Raw genomic sequence first — 18,535 nt, forward strand, 5'->3', positions numbered from 1 at the left:
GGGGGGGGGGGGGGGGGGGGGGGGGGGGGGGGGGGGTGGACTTGCTTTTAGGAATGGAGATGGCTGGAAACACAACCTGCATTTTTTTCTACGCCATTTTATTGTCTCACATTTCTAGCCAGATTCTAGCAAGAATCTGTCATTTCCTTATTTTCATTCAGCAGCGATGATTATTTCTGACCTAAAGCACAGGTACTTCATAGAATACAAGATTAAGTTGGATCCTGGAAAGCTGCCTACACAGCAATCCAAACTTGCCTATGATTTCTTTTTTTTTTTAGTTTTTATTTTTAAATTTTTATTGGAGTATAGTTGATTTACAATGTTGTGTTAGTTTCAGGTGTACAGCAAAGTGAATCTGTTATACATATACGTATATCCACTCATTTTTAAATTCTTTTCCCATATAGGCTATTGTAGAGTTATTGAGTAGAGTTTCTTGTGGTCTACACTAGGTCCTTATTAGTTATCTATTTTATATATAGTAGTGTGTATATGTCAGTCCCAATCCTCCAATTTATTCGTCCCCCCCCATGATTTCATTTTAAACTAGTGGATGCATTCTACCAGGAAAATTGGAGAGATCAGATTTGAGGAAATGCCATATTCAAGCAAGCTAGTGGGTGCTGTTTTTCAGATAACTTTAATATATAAATTGTTGAACTCAGAAATTTAAAAAAAGTTTTCTTTGAAAAGTGCCTGAAAAAGTGGTCTCCACAGTGATCTCTCTTTCCTGAGTGCCCATTATCTTAACACATTTATGCTTTATTTTCCTGACTATTCCTGACTTTACTATGGGCTTCTTGAGGGGAGGTTCATAGCAGTGTTGCAGTAACTAGATGGATGGATGGATGGATGGATAGATGGATACACAAACAGAAAATAGTTTACCTTTAGACAGCAGGATTGAATTTAATCATTTAGTCAGCTCTGTTAGCTGTTAGTCTGTTATGTGTATATATGGTATGTCTGGAGGAATATTCTTCTCTGGAACCAGGGATAAAATTATTATAATTTGCTCTGTTTACCCTATATTTAGCATATATGTTAATTAATAACATTGATAACATTAATTCTGATCTTTTATTAAAAAATAGTGTAATTTCAAAAATATTTATTATAACAGTTTCTCTGTTGCAGACTGCAAATTCTGTTAAAATTATAACAGTCTAGATGGAATGAATAAAATTTTAATTTTACTTTCTTTTAAATTTGTACTTTTTGTGTGATAAGTATAGAGGCCTTTTATCCTTACTTTAATTTATTATTACTGTGATACAGTGGAAAGACAAGTAAGCTGGATCCAAAGACTCACCAGTAACAAAGTGCGTGATCTTTGGACAGATCACTTCACCTCTTGGGGTCTGAGTTTCCTTATCGACAAAATGAGGAATTGAAGTAAATGATTTCTAAGCTCTCTTCCATCTTTAACCTCCTGTAAGGAAATTGGCATGCGGGTAAAGAGATTGGCTAAAAGATCCTACTGTGATGGAAATAAAAATACAGATAGCCAGTTGTGTTCCTGCACAGTGACTATAAATGGGCATTGGTTTCTTCATCTATAAAAATGGTGGGTGTTTGACTACAACTCTTTGGTTCTTTTACAAAGCCTAATTATTTTTTCATGAATTTCTGTGGTTGATAATGTTAAAATGTGAATAGTAAAACTTTTTTTTCCCCCCTTCAATTTAGTGAATGCAGTAGTAGAGCAGTATCTATATTCAACAAAGAAGGGTGTTTGGAGATTGTATTAAAGTATTTAAGTAGGTTTTCCACCAATGTTGACCTGGCCATTTCAGTAGGTAAGTGAAGAAAAGTATGTGTGGCCTTATTCAAAATTTTTTATTCAGACATAGCATGTTTATTCTACAGGAGTGATTTTTTTTCTCATTGTATGTAGTAAATGCATAGCTGAGTTCTATTCTGAATCTTTTAAAGTCTGTGATTAATGCTTTACTTACTCATGTAGTTTTCCTGCTCTTGACTCTGAGAGGGAGAAAAGTAATTATGTGAGCATATGTGGTTTCTAGTATACTACCATTCTTAGAAGGCTTTATTAATTCTTGAAGTTTTCATCTCCCATTTACTGAGAAACAATAACCCACAACTACCAGGCCTTTGAGCCAAAGTTAACTGGAATGTAGACTTATTTAAATGGCTTGTACCACTATCTCATACTTCCAGAAGAATACTTTTGATAACCTGTGCTTTTTTTGAGAGAGGAAAATAAGTGATTGGAATTTCACAAAGGCCTGCTTGCCTTCCAGACAGGGAAAGCAAAGTCTGGCAGCTTCAGCTGCCTTAGCTCCTTCGCCTTCTGTACATGGGGTTAGAGAGCCACCGGGGGCTCTTACTCAGCAGGGGGAGGAGACAGAAACCAGAGGGTGGGTGGCTCAGCAGAACTCTGGGGGCAAGTGGAGAAATAATGGGTGAAAAGCATTTTTTTCTACCCATCATAATATAGGCATCTGGCTGTCCTTTTATTTAACTGTGTATTTCTCCTGGCAAGGACAAGTTTATTCCGCTTACTGAAGTGTATTCCCCTTACCAGTGTTTCTCTTGGCTCTAGTGGAAATAGAACAGAAAAGGAAAAAATAATAGTGGAATAAATACTACTGGGAAGAAAATTTTAAATCAGTTTCTCAAAAATGGAATCTCTGGCAAAGGGGAGATTTGTGAGTAAATGAGAATTTTAAAAACAGTCGAACTAGGAAATTGGTAGGTGACTTTTAGTCTCACAGGACAGTCTTTATTACAATAAGAGAATTTCAGGAAAGTTCATAGCTTTTAAAAGAGAAACTTCACTTCTGTTTTGTGGCCTTAAGTTTTGTAGATTTGGTTATTTATTTAGTTTTTTTCCTAAAGAACTTTTTTAAAGAACTTTAAAAAAATGGATCAGAATAAAGTTATTTTGCATTGTATAGCAGTGTTTTCCTTGGCACTTACCTAGGTTCATGATTTTTTAAACAAATGTCAAATTACTTTTGTTTTGAAAATCAAGCGCGGTTTACGTATAGTAAAGTGAAATTCTGAGATTCCATACTACGTATTAATATAGCTTTCTTTGAGTTTGCGTTGTTTTAGCAATCACAACTTATCTTGCTTTTTTGCTAAAGTGAATTTAATTAGGCCCTTAATGAAAAAAATACTACATTGGGATATATGTATATGTACACATATGCATATATATGGATTTATATATAAATGTATTTTGACTACTAATTTGGATGGGAACGATCTGCTTTGGAAGTTTTAGACCTGGAAAGAAATGGATTTGTATGGTCTACAGTATCTCAAAGAAAACAAAATTGGGCTTGCTTCCTCATTTGTGCTTCCTTCCTCATTTGTTCTTCAGTCAGACCTTTCATGCAATCCCAACTGTTTTTATACTTACAGTTAATTATTTCTAATTTACAAGTTGTAATCCATTGTCTTGTTCTAATGCCAGAGAACAGTTAAGTGCTAAATAAATCATATATGTCTGTTAATATTTTACCCATCTCTTAATTTGCTCATATTTTTATATAAAATACTTTTTTCCTTAAATATGTTTCACCAGAAATAACTCTGACTTTTAAGGTCATGCTGAATTTCAAAGAAGCCAGAATGTTCCCAAACCTAGGGCTTGTCTTTGACAACAGAACTACCCTGACAGTGTTGTCAGTGCACTGGTGTTTGGTCCGCAGGCTGTTTGCTACTGGTCTGTGATGAGTACAGAAATAGAGGCTAAACCTTTATAAATGTTTATAGTAATTCCACATTGTCACGGTGGTTAAGAGGCTTTTAAATTATATTTTATAAAAGTATAGTTTTATAAAGGATTAGAAGTTAAGAAAAAAGGAAAAAAGGTCTTTTATACCTCTGATAGTTTGGGAAGCCTCATGTGCATGTACCGTGTTTGAGGGAAAGCGTATATCTCCTACAAGAGCTACCTGTGTCCAAAGAACTTGTAAAGATGCAAATGTTTTTTGATGAGTTATTTTGGTTTAAATTATCCTAGCAGAATTCATTTTTTTCTAAATATTTGATGTTTGTCTCTATAGCATATTGTTTGCAGACGGTGACTGAAGATAACCCAGAGCTACTGAAATCTTTCAGTGCCCCAGCATTGCATGTGCTGGAATCAGCAATGCTTTCTCCTGTCAATTCCATGGAATATATTCTATTAAAGACATTGGTGGCAGGTAAAGTTTAGCCATATGTGATAGTGTGCTTTTTTAGTTACTTGTAGTAGGTAGAGATGGGGGACAAAGTTATTCCCCCATTCCACCACATCAGGGCTTTCTTTGCTTAGTCTGTTCTGAAAATTTTAATATTTTATTGGAGACCCTTAATTCAAGCGGTTCTGCATAGTTTCAAAGCCTTCTAAGATTAAATTTGTTTTTAGTTTAACAAACTACTGTTGTCTGATAAAGAAATGCTGTTGTCAGGACCCCCTCTTATTTATGAACCAGTGAGTTCAGAAGTTGACTGTAGTGTAGGCATCTAAGACATGACCATCCACTTTCCTATAAGATCTTTACCTGCAATGCATCTCCCCAGAATTTCTAAATACAGAAAGAAGAAATAATCTGATGACATGTCAAGTAGTAGGAAACTTATTATATATTTTCCTCTTGCCCTTTGGTCTTCCAGGGGTAATTTATCTTGAGAGGTGGTTTTTTCCCCTAAACTGATAAAATACACATAACATAAAATTAACATCTTAACAATTTTTAAGTGTACAGTTAAGCAGTCAGTGTACATTTGCATTGTTGTATAACCAATCTCCAGAACACTTTTCATCTTGCAAAACAGAAACTCTGTACACATTAAACAACTCCATTTCCCTCTCCCCTCAGCCCCCAGCAACTGCTATTCTCCTTTCTGTCTCTATGGATTTGACTACCCTAGTGCCTCAAATAGGTGGAATCATACAGTATTTTTCTTTTTGTGACTGGCTTATTTCGCTTAGTGTAATGTCCTCAGGGTTCATCCATGTTATAGCATGTGTCAGAATTTCCTTCCTTTTAAAGGCTGAATAATATTCCACTGTATGTATACATGACGTTTTGTTTATCCATTCATCTGTGGATGGACAATTGGCTTGCTTCCACCTTTTTGTTATTGAATAATGCTGCTATGAATATGGTTCTACAGATGTCCGTCTGAGTCCTCGCTTTCAATTCTTTTTGAATATATATACCCAGGAATGATTTTTATTTTAACCGTCACATTTTTTTTTTTTAATTAGTCTAACTACTTAGTGGTAGCTGTTCTAGTTTCATAAGCAAAAAACCAAGAACCTGCTCTCTGGTTGTCCGTGAGACCTTAGAATTTTAGTGCATTCCATTCCACTCTTGGAATATAAGAAGCTGCTTAGGAGAGCAGCTCAGGTTAAGATGAAAGAAAGCCAGGCAACTCAATTTGTCATGGTAAAAGAAACTCGATCGGTATTCTCTTGATCTGTTGCTCTCTGGTGTATCAGAGCAAGGCATTGTGTGCCAAGAAAAGGAGACGATTGTGAAGGACTGCTGTAATAAAGGGAGCTGCCTCTGTGCAAAGCTGTTTGACATTTAATAAAAACTGAACAAAGGCAGTGGGATTGGGATTTTTTGAAATTACACCTGAGCTTAAAGAGCCACTCTCATGGAAACTGTATTTAATAAAAGATTTCACAGTCGATTTCTTTGTCCTCATGCTCATTTTTTTCCCCACAGGCACAATTTGGAATCTAAAGGACATTATTCCATCCAAGAGTCAGGCAGAAATCATAAATGCCATACTAAAGATCTTATCTGAAGTTCTGGAAATGGATGCTGGTGAAATGGTTATTCAAATGAAGGAGGCCGAAACTCAAAGGATAAAAACTGCTGCAGAGACTGAGGACACATTACAGAATGTTAATGGTGATGATTTGGTTGAGGATGATGAAATGGAAGAAATTCCTCATAGAAGGAAAGTCAGAAGGAAAACTTTCATTTCAGATTTACTTCCAGTAAGTCAGATTGATGCTTTCAGACATGGATTAATACAACTATTTTCTTTCAATAGGTATCCTAAGCTTTGTAGGAAAATGTTACACCAAAGTTAATTATAAAGTGAATTTCAGTTTAAAAAAAAAAAGTCATGTTTTCCCATTAACTCATAACTCAGAAATCTCCCAAAGGAGAAAAAAAAATGTCCTAAGACAAAACTTTTGTATAGAGAAGGTTTGAAAGATGGGGTAGACCAGTACTTTTGCAGCACTTCAGAAACATGTGGTCATCTCCCACTTCAGTTACACATTCTCTCCCAGACTGTCTTCAAACTAAAGGAATTTTTACTTTGCTTGAATTGTCCCTTGCATTCTTGTCTCTTTTATTTTAGTGTTTAGCCTTACCAAAGTAGCAAGCCAAACTTTCATTTACCCCCTACTGCCGAGCAGAGGAGGTTGGGTGATTATGAAAATTAATGATGGTTTGTAGTTTTTGCAGACTGGTTTATAGTTTTTGCTTGTTTGTTTGTTTTGTTTTTTATAAATTTATTTATTTATTTTTGGCTGTGTTGCGTCTTCGTAGCTGCATGCAGGGCTTTCTCTAGGCGGCGAGCCGGGGCTACTCTTCATTGCGGTGCATGGGCTTCTCATTGCAGTGGCTTCTCTTGTGGAGCACAGGCTGTAGGCGCGCGGGCTTCAGTAGTTGTGGCATGCGGGCTCGGTAGTTGTGGCTTGTGGGCTGTAGAGCGCAGGCTCAGTAGATGTGGCACACAGGCTTCGTTGCTCCATGGCATGTGGGGTCTTCCCGGACCATGGCTCGAACGTGTGTCCCCTGCGTTGGCAGGAGGATTCTTAACCACTGTGCCACCAGGGAAGTCCCTGGTTTATAGTTTTTGTTTGTGGCTTATTTGTGCTAGTGGGCGTGATGTTGGGGTGAGGAGGAGCAGTTTTGGGTGCAGGGAGCATTTCAGCTGAGCCAGTCAGCAGCGATGGAGCCATAATTTGGGAAAGTATTTTTCCCAAGGAGGAGAGCAGGTCGTCAGGAAGACAAGGAGGACAGTGAGTTGGGCTTTATTCATCTAGGTGCACATTTTCTGTGCTTACTCTGTGTGCCAGGCCCTGTGCCAGATGCTGCTGATAGAAAGATGATTAAGGCATATTTCCTGTCTTCAGGGACCTTTTCCATCTTGAGAGGATAGACATATAATTGTAATTTATTATAATGCCTATGCTAAGAACAGTGAGAGGGCTGTGCACAGACTTCTGAGGGAGTCGTATCTATAGAGTAGGCACACCTGACTCAGCCCTGATGGAAGCAGAAAGGAAGACGCTCTCAGAAAAGGCTTTGTGGACAGAACACCTGAGCTGTCTTAAAGGATGGCGTAAGAAACAGCATGGTGAAAGCAGGTTAGTGTTGTTTGAGGGGACTGGAGGCAGGAAGACCAGACAGGAGGCTGCTGAAGTCATTCGGGAGAAAGACAGTGAAGCCTGAACTGGAAGAACCCTAGTAATGTCCTGTCACACTTTCTACCATCTCACTCGTGGCCTGTCCTGATTCATGTACAATGAACTGAAACTGAGAAGTATCTTAAGTCAATGTCTCAGACTTTTGATAGATTTATTTTTAAAGAATTCTTAGTGGGCATAAACTCATCAGTATACCACTGCCCTACATTCATGAAGTCTTGTAAAGCTGAATTGGTGGTGTCTTAAAGCAGTCAAATGTTGTAGTTAAGAACTACTTTCTCACTACAAATAACTCAATTTCGTTTCTTTTTATGGCTGATTAATATTCCATTGTATATATGTGCCACAACCCCCAGGAATAGCTGTTAGGTGCAAAGCATTGTGTTAAGTGCTGGGGTGAATACGAAAATGAGAAGGCCATCCTGCCCTTGAGTTGCTTGCAAATCATAAAGCGGCTTAAAAATCATATCACCCCCTTTTGGTGCAAGAGGCGTGTATTTGAACCCCAAATTTACTCCTTGTCTCACTTGTGCATCTGAGTCAGAGTGGGTAGAATTTAAAATCAGTAAAGCAAGATGGACAAAGGCATAGCTATGAGCCTTGTCATTCCAAAGGGTGTTTCTAGAACCCCAGCAGCATCCCCTCAGGTACCACATGGAGGTGAGTTACAGATCTGGGATCCACATGTGGAACATCAGCTATAACAGGTCAGGGTTTGGAGGCTCTTCTGCAGGTGTTGCATCGTGCTGACCAGGTCACTTTATCCTGCCGGATGCACACATACTATGTTTCCCCACCCCGAATTCCCATCAGAGCAGAAGTAGAAATTCCAGTTGGGCTGTCAGGGGACTCTGAAAGATCGGACATCTCTGGCTGGGAGAAGAGCACTCCTGCAGGGTTTCCCCATCTCCAGCCTTGCTTTCAGGGGCCCTACAGGGAATGAGGGAGTGGGGATTGAGATCCATGTCCACCAAGATGAAGTGCCACTGTTTAAAAGTATCGATATGTAACTGTTATTTAGAGATTCACTTTCCCAAGTATCACTTAGAAATAGAATTTTGGTGCTTAGAAAATGCAGTGTTTTCTCTTAACAAAAGCTTGCTTTTTAAAGCCTATCACCATAGCTGAGTAGACTGGATGATTAACATGCCGATCAGGCAGCCAGTGTTTAAGTGCCAGTAGGGTGCTAAGCATCGTGCTGCCATGTGCCAGGAATACAAATTTACAGCCAGGCAGCTCTGGTCTTTCACATTGCCCAGTGGCTTGTGCAGGGATCCTTTAGAATCAAAACCCTTAATTGCATCATTTAACTTAAGAAGGTATAAGCACAAATCTGTGAAGAGAGAACCGACCCAAGTTGTGGCTGTAACATGCAGAAGTAGAACACTCCCTACCCAGCTTCCACAGTTAGCAGTTGTCAAATCACAGTCTGTTTTCTTTCATCTAGTTCCCTACCCACTCTCCCCTCTCAACTACTGAATATTTTGAAGCAAATCTCAGCTGTCATAACATTTCCTCTAGATTGGTTCTTTATGTCAATTTGATAACAATAAGAAGCAGGGAAATGTTCTGAGCAGGAAAGTCAGGTAAAGAAGTAGAACTTAGTTTCAGAGTTCTTCTAAGCCAGATCTTTGTAGGTTTTAAGTGGATAAGAGCCCAGCAAAGGCATGTCTTATGTAGCTTTGAGTCGCCTCTAAGAAATGTTTAGTTGAATATCATGCACACACGAAGTGAGTGGGAATAAATTTTCGATACATTCTTTTCTTTTTAATTAATTAATTTTATTTTTGGCTGCGTCAGGTCTTAGTTGTGGCACGCGGGATCTTTCGTTGCGGCGCACGGGCTCCAGAGCACGTGAGCTCTGTGGTTGTGGCCCACGGGCTCAGTAGTTGCAGCCCGCGGGCTCAGTAGTTGCAGCACGCGGGCTTAGTTGCCCCGCAGCATGTGGGATCTTAGTTCCCTGACCAGGGATCGAACCCACATCCCCTGCATTGGAAGGTGGATTCTTAACCACTGGACAACCAGGGAAGTCCCTAGATACATTCTTGCCAGCAATAAAATGAATATAAACATAGGGATTCCTATGCTACATCTATTAAATTAGCTCTCTGCTTTTTTTTTTTTTAAGAATGTGGTTCAAAATTAGAGTTAAATCGTTGCACAAGAAGTTGCTGGAGCATTAAAAATGAGTACAACATTCTGGAAAAGGAGAACAGGAATATGTCACAAGATCTATAGATGTGTTTTTAACCTTTGATCCAGTAAATCTGAGGAAATAAGATAACTAAGTAATCTGAAATATTCCATGCTAGTGGGATGCTTAATAAATTATAATACATTCATTTAATGGAATATTTTACAGCCACTGAAAAGACAATTAGAAAGCTTTTGAAACTGGGAAACATTCAGACAACAAAATATACATTACTTTTAGCTTATGCACTGTTTTGGAGTGAAGCTATTTCACTTTTCATAGGTGACTTGAGAATTAAGGTCATATAAATTTATACAACCCATTTTGAGAATGTTAATTGATAAGTTAGGTTCATGTTATTTATTTCCAGAAGAAAAAGTCCCCCTCTTCCTTCAGTCTTTAAGAAATGCTTTATTGCAGTCTTCAAAGAAAGCCAGAAAGCAGCAAGCCTATCTGCTCCTTAGCCAAGCTCTGTTGGTCACATAAGGGCCTGTTAGTAATTCTGGTTAATGAAGTCTTTTCCAAGAAAATGTGTAAGCGTCTAAAAGCAGGTTTGTTGTGTGTAAGTGCCTGGTGTCCAAAATGAACTCTTGTTTTAATCTTAGTATGCTGAGCTACTTCTTAACACATTAGATTAAGTTTCAGGGTGAATTTAGTTCAGAATTCCTGAATATTTTTTTGTTCTCTCCAGCTAACTAAGCAACACTTAGAAAATAACCGTGCAGATAGATGGAAACCCGGTGAACGGTGGCGCGCTGCACGGCGCCAAGAGGAATCATAATGCCTGTTTGTCCTTCCGGCACTTTATGACTTTTCTTCTATTTACCCACCCCCACCCATGTCCTCTATTCCAAGTGCAAAGGTCATTTAGTAGGCTTTGACTAAGGAGAGTCACATGAAAATATTTTTCCACACATTTGAGAGTCGGTCGTTTGCTTTTTTTTTTTTTTTTTTAAGCCCACCGACAGGGAGCTGAGAGAGACCGTAGCATTGCTGACAGCTCAGCAGACTGCTCTGGAGATCATTGTCAACATGTGCTGCAGTGAAGGTTTGTGACCAGCTCCCATTTAGATATCCTCCCCTGGACTGGGAGGGCAGCTTCCATGAGGGTTATCTTAAACAGTCCAGTTCTGTGTGATCTGCACTCTTCCCAGATCCCACCGACGATGAATGGGAAGAGCTTTCCAGCAGTGATGAAAGCGACGCGTTTATGGAGAATTCCCTCAGTGAAGGTGGTGGGCAGCTGCTGTCTCCCCTCTGCCTCTGCCATGAGGTTCACACCGCTCTCACCAACTGCCTCATCCCAAAGAAGGTAATCTGTTTTCAGTCGAGGCTCATCCTAGAGCACAGGGAAGGCTTAAGAAAGCTGTTCCTTCTGTGTGCAAAAGAAGTACGCTAACACTGCCAGGTGTGGGTAATTGGTAAGATCTGGGAAACAAAACAATGAACAGCACTGGAGGTGGGCTGTTCAGGATTCCTGAGTACATCTTTATCCAGCCTAGCCATCTCACTTAGAAGTCACACGTTGGGATTTTATAAAGGAACCGTGTGTAGAAACCCTACTCTTCAACCTTTGCCTTACTTCTTTTTTAAATTTAGATTTTTGAGAAAACCGCCTTTCCAAACAGCATTGCAGTTGACGTGTGTTCTAGGAACCCCAGTTGGAAACCTTTGATTAGAAAGTAAGAACTTTTCTATTTTCAAAACCATTTGTCATTATGTTATTATATGAAATGATGGACCATTAAATGGAAGATGCCGGCTCCCCCCTCAAGAGCTCTCCCCCTGTGTCCTGTGTATGTTCCCTGGAGAAGTGTGCGCATATGTGCACTGAGACAGGAGAGTGCACGTAGCAGTGTGGTTCACGGTTGCCCCAACTTGGAAACGACCTCCATGTCCATCAGTGGCAGAATGGATAAATAAATGCTGACATAATCATACAGTAGAATACATACAGCTGAGCTACTTCTTAACACATTAGATTAACACATACAGCAATAAAAAATCTGAACTAGAACACTGACACTAAACTGTTTGATTTAGTGATGCATACATAGGTGGTAAACCTGTAAAGAAAAGCAAGGAAATGTCTGCTATAAAAGTCTGGAGAGTGGTGACCTTTGGGGTCAAGGAGGTAGGGCGTGATAGGGAAGGGATAGGTGGGCCGTGAGGGCGCTAGCAACGTTTCTTTCTTTTTCTTTTTTAATCGAAGTATAGTTGATATACAGTGTTGTGTTAGTTTCAGGTGTACAGCAAAGTGTTTCAGATATATATGTATTCTTTTTCAGATTCTTTTCCCTTATAGGTTATTACCCTGTAGTTCTCTGTGCTATACAGTAGGTCCTTGTTGCTTATCTATTTTATATATAGTAGTTTGTGTATGTTAATCCCAAACTCTTGATTTATCCCTCCCCCACTTTCCCCTTGGGCAACCATAAGTTTGTTTTCTATGTCTGTGGGTCTATTTCTGCTTTGTAAATAAGTTCATTTGTATCTTTTTTTTTTTTTTTTCCAGTTTCCATCTATAAGCGATATCATATGATGTTTGTCTTTCTGGCTTAGTTCACTTGGTATGATAATCTCTAGGTCCATCCATGTTACTGCAATGGCATTATCTTCACTTGGTATGATAATCTCTAGGTCCATCCATGTTACTGCAAGTGGCATTATTTCATTCTTTTTTATGTCTGAGTAATATTCCATTGTATAAATATGCCACATCTTCTTTATCCATTCATCTGTCGTTGGACATTTAGGTTGCTTCCATGTCCTTTAAATAGTGCTAGCATTGTTTATTTCCTACCTAGATGCACAGGTGTTTGCTTTGTAAACCATTAAACTCTGTATATTCATTGAGCACTTTATGTATGTCGTATTTCACAATTAAAAATAATTTTAAAGATGCTGCCATGCATAGAAATTTTTCTCAGGCAGATTCCATGTGACTCATAAATGAGCTGCGCCTCAGAGGCCTTGAGTGCTCAAGCAGTTTGATCTGGTAGGATTAACAGTTCACTTTAAGAATCCTTGCTCACTGCCCTAGACCTCCTTCTGCTTACAGATGGTCCCTGTCAGAATCTGACACTTAGTTTCAAGGTCAGTGCTGAATTCTGCTGGGTTACTGTGAGAGGAACAGACAGCATTCTCTCTCTTCCTTTGCAGAATGAGCACTATACAATGCAGAGCCCTCGTGTGTCTCCAGAGCCTTGTCTCCCTCCTGGATGTGGACCATCTGGGAGGACCTGCAGCCCTTCAGACACTTGCACAGCATCTGTCACAACTGCTTTTTTCTCAGCCAGGTAAATATTTAGGCCTTATTGTGAAAAACGACTGGGATGGAGCAGAATTTTGAAGGGCCTGGAACTTGGAGTGTGTAATTATACACTGTCTCTCATCCAACCTGCAGAAACCTTTCCCAGACACTAGCAGTCATATATTTATAGTTGCTGGTGGTATAGAGTCAAAACAAAGTACGCGAGCAGGCCTCTGGGGTATATTTTTCTTTTTCATTAAAATTGCTTGTTATGTCAGGACAATTAAGGCTGCATCATCATAAATATTAGGGTTCATTAAGATATTTGGGTAGTTCTCTATTTAGTTTTCTTCTTAAAAATAAAATCGTTTGATTTACATTTTTTTAACATCTTTATTGGAGTATAATTGCTTTACAATGGTGTGTTAGTTTCTGCTTTACAGCAAAGTGAATCAGTCATACATATACATATGTTCCCATATCTCTTCCTTTTGGTAGTGTATATATGTCCATGCCACTCTCTCACTTTGTCACAGCTTACCCTTCCCCCTCCCCATATCCTCAAGTCCATGCTGTAGTAGGTCTGTGTTTTATTCCCGTCCTACCCCTAGTCTCTTCATGACACTTTTTTTTTCTTAGATTCCATATATTGATTTACATTTGATTGGGTGCTACAGATGTGTATGACAGAATTCACAAGGTTTGAGAGCACATAAAGTGGACAGCCTCCCTCCTTTTTCTCACACTACCCAGTTCCTCTCCCAGAATTGGTCACTGTGACCAGTTTCTTGTGTATTTTTCCAGAGAGATTCTCGAAACAAAAGTATGTATGTGTATTTTTAAGGCAAATGATAGACTACCATACACACAACTCTACACCTTGCTTTTTTTCTAACACATATCTTTCTTCAAATACTTTTGCATGGTATAAGCTGTATCTCTAAGTTACAGGTATCTGATATGGATTAATTTCATTTGTACGCAGAAACTTGTAGAGATACTGTACATGAGTTAGGTGTTCTTTTTTTCTTTTTTCTTTTTTCTTTTTACTGGAGTACAGTTGATTTACAGTGTTGTGTTAGTTTCTGCTCTACAGCAAAGTGAATCAGTTATACATATATACACTCTTTTTTAGATTGTTTTCCCATGTAGGTCATTACAGAGTATTGAGGAGAGTTCCCTGTGCTATACAGTAGGTCCTTATTAGTTATCTATTTTTTATATAGTAGTGTGTATGTGTCAGTCCCAATCTCCCAGTTTCTCCCTCCCCCCCTTCCCCCTAGTAACCATAAGTTTGTTTTCTACACCTGTGACTATTTCTGTTTTGTAAATCAGTTCATTTGTATCATTTTTTAGATTCCACATATAAGCTATATCATAGAATATTTGTTAACTGTTCTTTTTAAATGACCTAGCTGTACAGTGTATAATGCATGATCTTCTAACAGATTGTCATAGTTCACTGTAGTAGAATCTCATTTAACTTCGCCACATTAAACTATAGGAGCTCAAACAAAACAGAGGAAGGAAATAGAGGTATTTTACATAGTAAAGGAAAATTCTTCGCGTTAGTCTATCCGGCATGTATGTCTGGAGTGAGGGTTAATATGGGAGATATGAATCTGCTCTATTTCTGTGCAAAACTGTTTAACATTTCCCCTTCTCAGACACAGTACTAAGTCCAAGAGCTGAAACTCTTAGAAGATCAAAATATGGTCACTTTTGACTAAATACAAGTTTCTGTATAAGCATTCCTTCAAGAGTCGGTCTCTGATTCTTTAAGACATCTATCTTGCACTCTATGAAGAGGTGCTGTGTATTTAATGGTGCATGTTTTAGAAGTTCTAGATTAATTTTTAAAGATTAAGTAAATAAATATTTAGAAACTCATTATATAGTTAATCAGTATTTGTCAGTTAACAGGCGGAGTTTTCAAGTGATCTCAGGCTGTGTATTCTTTAGCTGGTGCCATCATGTGTAAACCACATGCTCAGCCATACCTAAGACAGGATGTCGAGCAGGATGTGAGCAGTGTTAGCCCCACTCCCGTTCCAAGCCTGTACTGGGCCAGCTCTGGAGTACAGAGGTGACTGGTCATTGTGAGCTGGCCAAATGATGACTATAGCTTTATATTTCTCTCCCAGCCTTATAAACCTAAAGAGATCTGGATGGCACGGGGGGCAAGAGGGATGGTTTCCGTCAGCCCAGCAGGATGTCCTGTGGGGGGTGGTTGGGGGAGACTGCTGTGGCTCGTGCCCACTCCCATCCACGCATTCCCGTGGGCTCCCTGCAGTGGGCAGGGCCGGATAGGGGAGGCCACAGCTAGGCCCCCAGGTGAGCAGGACCTACCCAAACCTCTTAGTGCTTCCAAGACCTGCTTAACCTGAGAGAACCCTGTCTGCCCTAGTTTCACAATTGCCATCTCTTTCCTCTGGGCCATTTCTCAATGAGAGTCCAGTCAAGGTCCCACAAGCCCAATCCCCTGCCAGCGTGAAGAGTTTATTTCACTGGAAATAAGTGCACATATTCTGTGCCTCTGCTATGCAGAAAACACTTAGGTGTGTTTCTCCTAGTTCAGCTGGCTATTCTTGGTCACTGGTACATGCACATTTATTACCTGGAAAGATCACAGGAAAACGATAACAAGCTGAGCCTTAGAGAAGTAATGGAAAGTTTCTGAATTGTGAGAAAGTATAATTAAACACTTAGATTTTTAATAAAGTCCAATTTCCTAGCTATTGTAGACATAACCTTTTTATCAGAATGAAATTTTTGATGAAGGATAATTGCTTATATTTATACTATTCTAGAATAGTCTTTCTAAATATTTGGGATTTATAAAATAGTGTAACCCTATGAGCTCTACATGGATAATGTGAACTGTTATTGAAGAATTTGGTGGGGAGAATGGGGCTAAATTTCTCTTTTTTGTGTTACCATGTTTGAAAGTTAAATGTATGAGGATCGTACAGCTGTATTGTATTTAACTTGTTTTAGTTTTGTTTTTGAAATACAGATCTGAATACTTATAAAATTTGTGATACATACCTACATAGATTTGTGGCTGACATCAGAGATAAAATGAGCAAGTTTTTAGTAGAATCTGGTCCTTGTGTTCAAAACACCAACATCTTTGTCTCCTTCATTTAAAATACTGATCTTCAAAACATAAGAAATTTTTAGCAATGTTGTATTTGCAGATTGGGTCAGTTTGTCATCTGTTCCATTACATGGGTTCTAAAATCACTTAGGATTCCCTGCTACCCTAGATTTTGGGAAGCAGAAAGCTCATTTTCATTACAGTTAGAATGGTAGTAGCACCCATTCTGGGATGTGTTTTTTTATTCCATATCAGAACATTGAAAATCAGTCTTCAGAATTCACCTAAATATAATTTGCTGCTTGATTACTTGTGGGTTGACTGTTTACCTACATTTAGGTGTGCTACAAATTCTTAGATACTGTACAAAGTTGTTGCGGGGAAAGACATTTTGAATCACCTCTTTTGTTTAACTTCTTTTGACAGTTACTTAATTTCTTTTGACAAAACCACATGTCTTGACCTTTTACTGAGAATTTCTCAGAAAGGCAGAGTTGTTTGAACTTCCTTCCCTAATTTGGATAAATGACCAGAAATGTGAATTAAATAAAAATCATCCAAATTTAGGGGAAATATGAATTTCACTTAATGTAAAACAGTAGTGTAGTTTAGATTAGGATTTTGAATCTAAGGTAATTGTTATTTTCCTAAGAATAGAGGAAAGAAAAAAAATTGGTTCTGAGATGTGTTCTAGTTTGTATCAAGTTAGTTCTTCATAACATGGTTTAATAGTTTTATGTGCAGCTGACAGGTTTCCAGGACTACACTTACAGCTTTAATCAACTATAAGTTACTTTTCAGAGCCAGTACGGTGACTTTTGGAAGTTTAATAGTAACAATTTTATACCAATTTTTGAGAGCCTGTTAGGTACTAGGTTTTATGAGCTAGGCATTTATTACTCCACCTGCCTGATGAGGACGCTGAGATTTAGAGGTTTAGGAACTTTTTTCAGAGGGGGTTCCTTCTTTTAACAACTATTTATTTATTGACTTACTTTATGCCTTGCACTGTTCTAGGTCCAAGGTATACAGGCATAAACAAGATAGGCAAGGCTGCCATGCTCATGGAGCTTGCATTTTCATGTAAATAAAGGTTTAAGGTCATTTTGGCTAGGAAGGAAGAACATAAAAGCAGAAGGGTATGAGGTGTCACACTAGTTAGTATGGAAAGGCCCCTTTGAGGAGCTAACACTTGGGCTGAGACCAAAATGAGAGGTCACATAATGTCAAAGGCTGGATTCTGTCCCTGGTCTGTCTGACCCTAAAGTATCCTAGTATCTGTTCTGTGATACTTACAGGAATTCCCTACCTCTGTGCATAACATATATCTGAAAATGAGACAGCTGAAAGATAAAACAAGCCTTAATTCCAGTCTTTGCAGAAGCTGCCTTGCTCTCATGCAGCCCAGAAAGGGGCATCAGAATATTTATTTGGCCAAGGGCACCATAGAGGAGAAGGACAAAGTGTCTACTGCTATATAACAAATCACCCCAAAACTTGGTGGCTTAAAACAGCAGTAATCATGTGCTATTTCTCATGGTTTCTGTGGGTCAGGGATTTAGAAAGGGTCCAGTGGAGATGGTTTTCTCTACCCCATGATGTCTAGGCCAGTGTTTCTCAACTGGCAGCAGTTTTTGCCCCCGAGGACGTTTGTCAATGTCTGGAGACATTTTTTGTTGTTATAATTTGGGGGTTGCTGCTGGTATCTAGAGGGTAGAGGCCAGAGATGTTGTTAAATATCCTAGTGCACGGAGAACTCCACATGCACCACAAAGAATTATCTGGTCCAAAATGTCCATTGTGCTGAAGTTGAGAAACCCTAGCCTAGGGCCTCTGCTGGAAGACTGGGAGCCAGAATCATCTGAGGCCTATTCACTCACATGTCTGGTAGTTGGTTTGGGGCTGTCAGCCAGAACACCCACCTCTGACCCCTTCGTGTGACCTGGGCTTCCATAATATGGTGGCTGGGTTCCAAGGGCAAGAGTTGAGAGAGAGGAGAGAGCAAAGGCATATGAGTCAGGTGGAAGTCATGCCTTTTACCACTTAGCCTGTCACTTTCACATGTTGTCCTGGTTGAAGAAGCCACAAAGTCCCACCCAGGTTCAAGGGGAGGGGATATAGACTCCACAGTCTTCATGGGAAGTGGCAAGGTTCTGCAAGATCATGCAGAACTGGAAATACTGTTGTGGCTATTTTTTTAAACTTTAAATCAATTTATTGGTTTTTAAAAAAAAATAAATTTATTTATTTATTTGTTTTTTTATTTTTGGCTGTGTTGGGTCTTCGCTGCTGCACGCGGGCTTTCTGTAGTTGCGGTGGGTGGGGGCTACTCTTCGTTGCGGTGCACAGGCTTCTCATTGCGGTGGCTTCTCTTGTTGTGGAGCACGGGCTCAGGGCATGCGGGCTTCAGCAATTGTGGCATGCGGGCTCTAGAGCGCAGGCTCACTAGTTGTGGCTCACGGGCCCAGCCGCCCCGCGGCATGTGGGATCTTCCCAGACCAGGGCTCGAACCCGTGTCCCCTGCATTGGCAGGTGGATTCTTAACCACTGCGCCACCAGGGAAGC

General features: G+C 39.4%; 1 protein-coding gene across 3 annotated transcripts in view; it reads left to right on the forward strand.

Annotated features, from left to right (window-relative positions):
* Positions 1-18,535, forward strand: part of HEATR3 (HEAT repeat containing 3) — a 37,486-nt gene that overhangs the window by 5,328 nt on the left and 13,623 nt on the right. For all 3 annotated transcript variants that reach the window (XR_448178.4, XM_007113758.4, XM_007113755.4), the window contains exons 5-11: positions 1,693-1,802; positions 4,044-4,184; positions 5,700-5,977; positions 10,575-10,665; positions 10,772-10,929; positions 11,217-11,299; positions 12,780-12,916. Coding sequence is in view for 2 of the 3 variants with exons in the window: in XM_007113758.4 (XP_007113820.1) it covers positions 1,693-1,802; positions 4,044-4,184; positions 5,700-5,977; positions 10,575-10,665; positions 10,772-10,929; positions 11,217-11,299; positions 12,780-12,916 (998 nt within the window). In the remaining variant the exon portion in view is untranslated. The remainder of the gene's footprint in view (positions 1-1,692; positions 1,803-4,043; positions 4,185-5,699; positions 5,978-10,574; positions 10,666-10,771; positions 10,930-11,216; positions 11,300-12,779; positions 12,917-18,535) is intronic.

This window comes from Physeter macrocephalus, chromosome 17, assembly GCF_002837175.3.
Source record: "Physeter macrocephalus isolate SW-GA chromosome 17, ASM283717v5, whole genome shotgun sequence".
NCBI lineage: Eukaryota > Metazoa > Chordata > Mammalia > Artiodactyla > Physeteridae > Physeter > Physeter macrocephalus.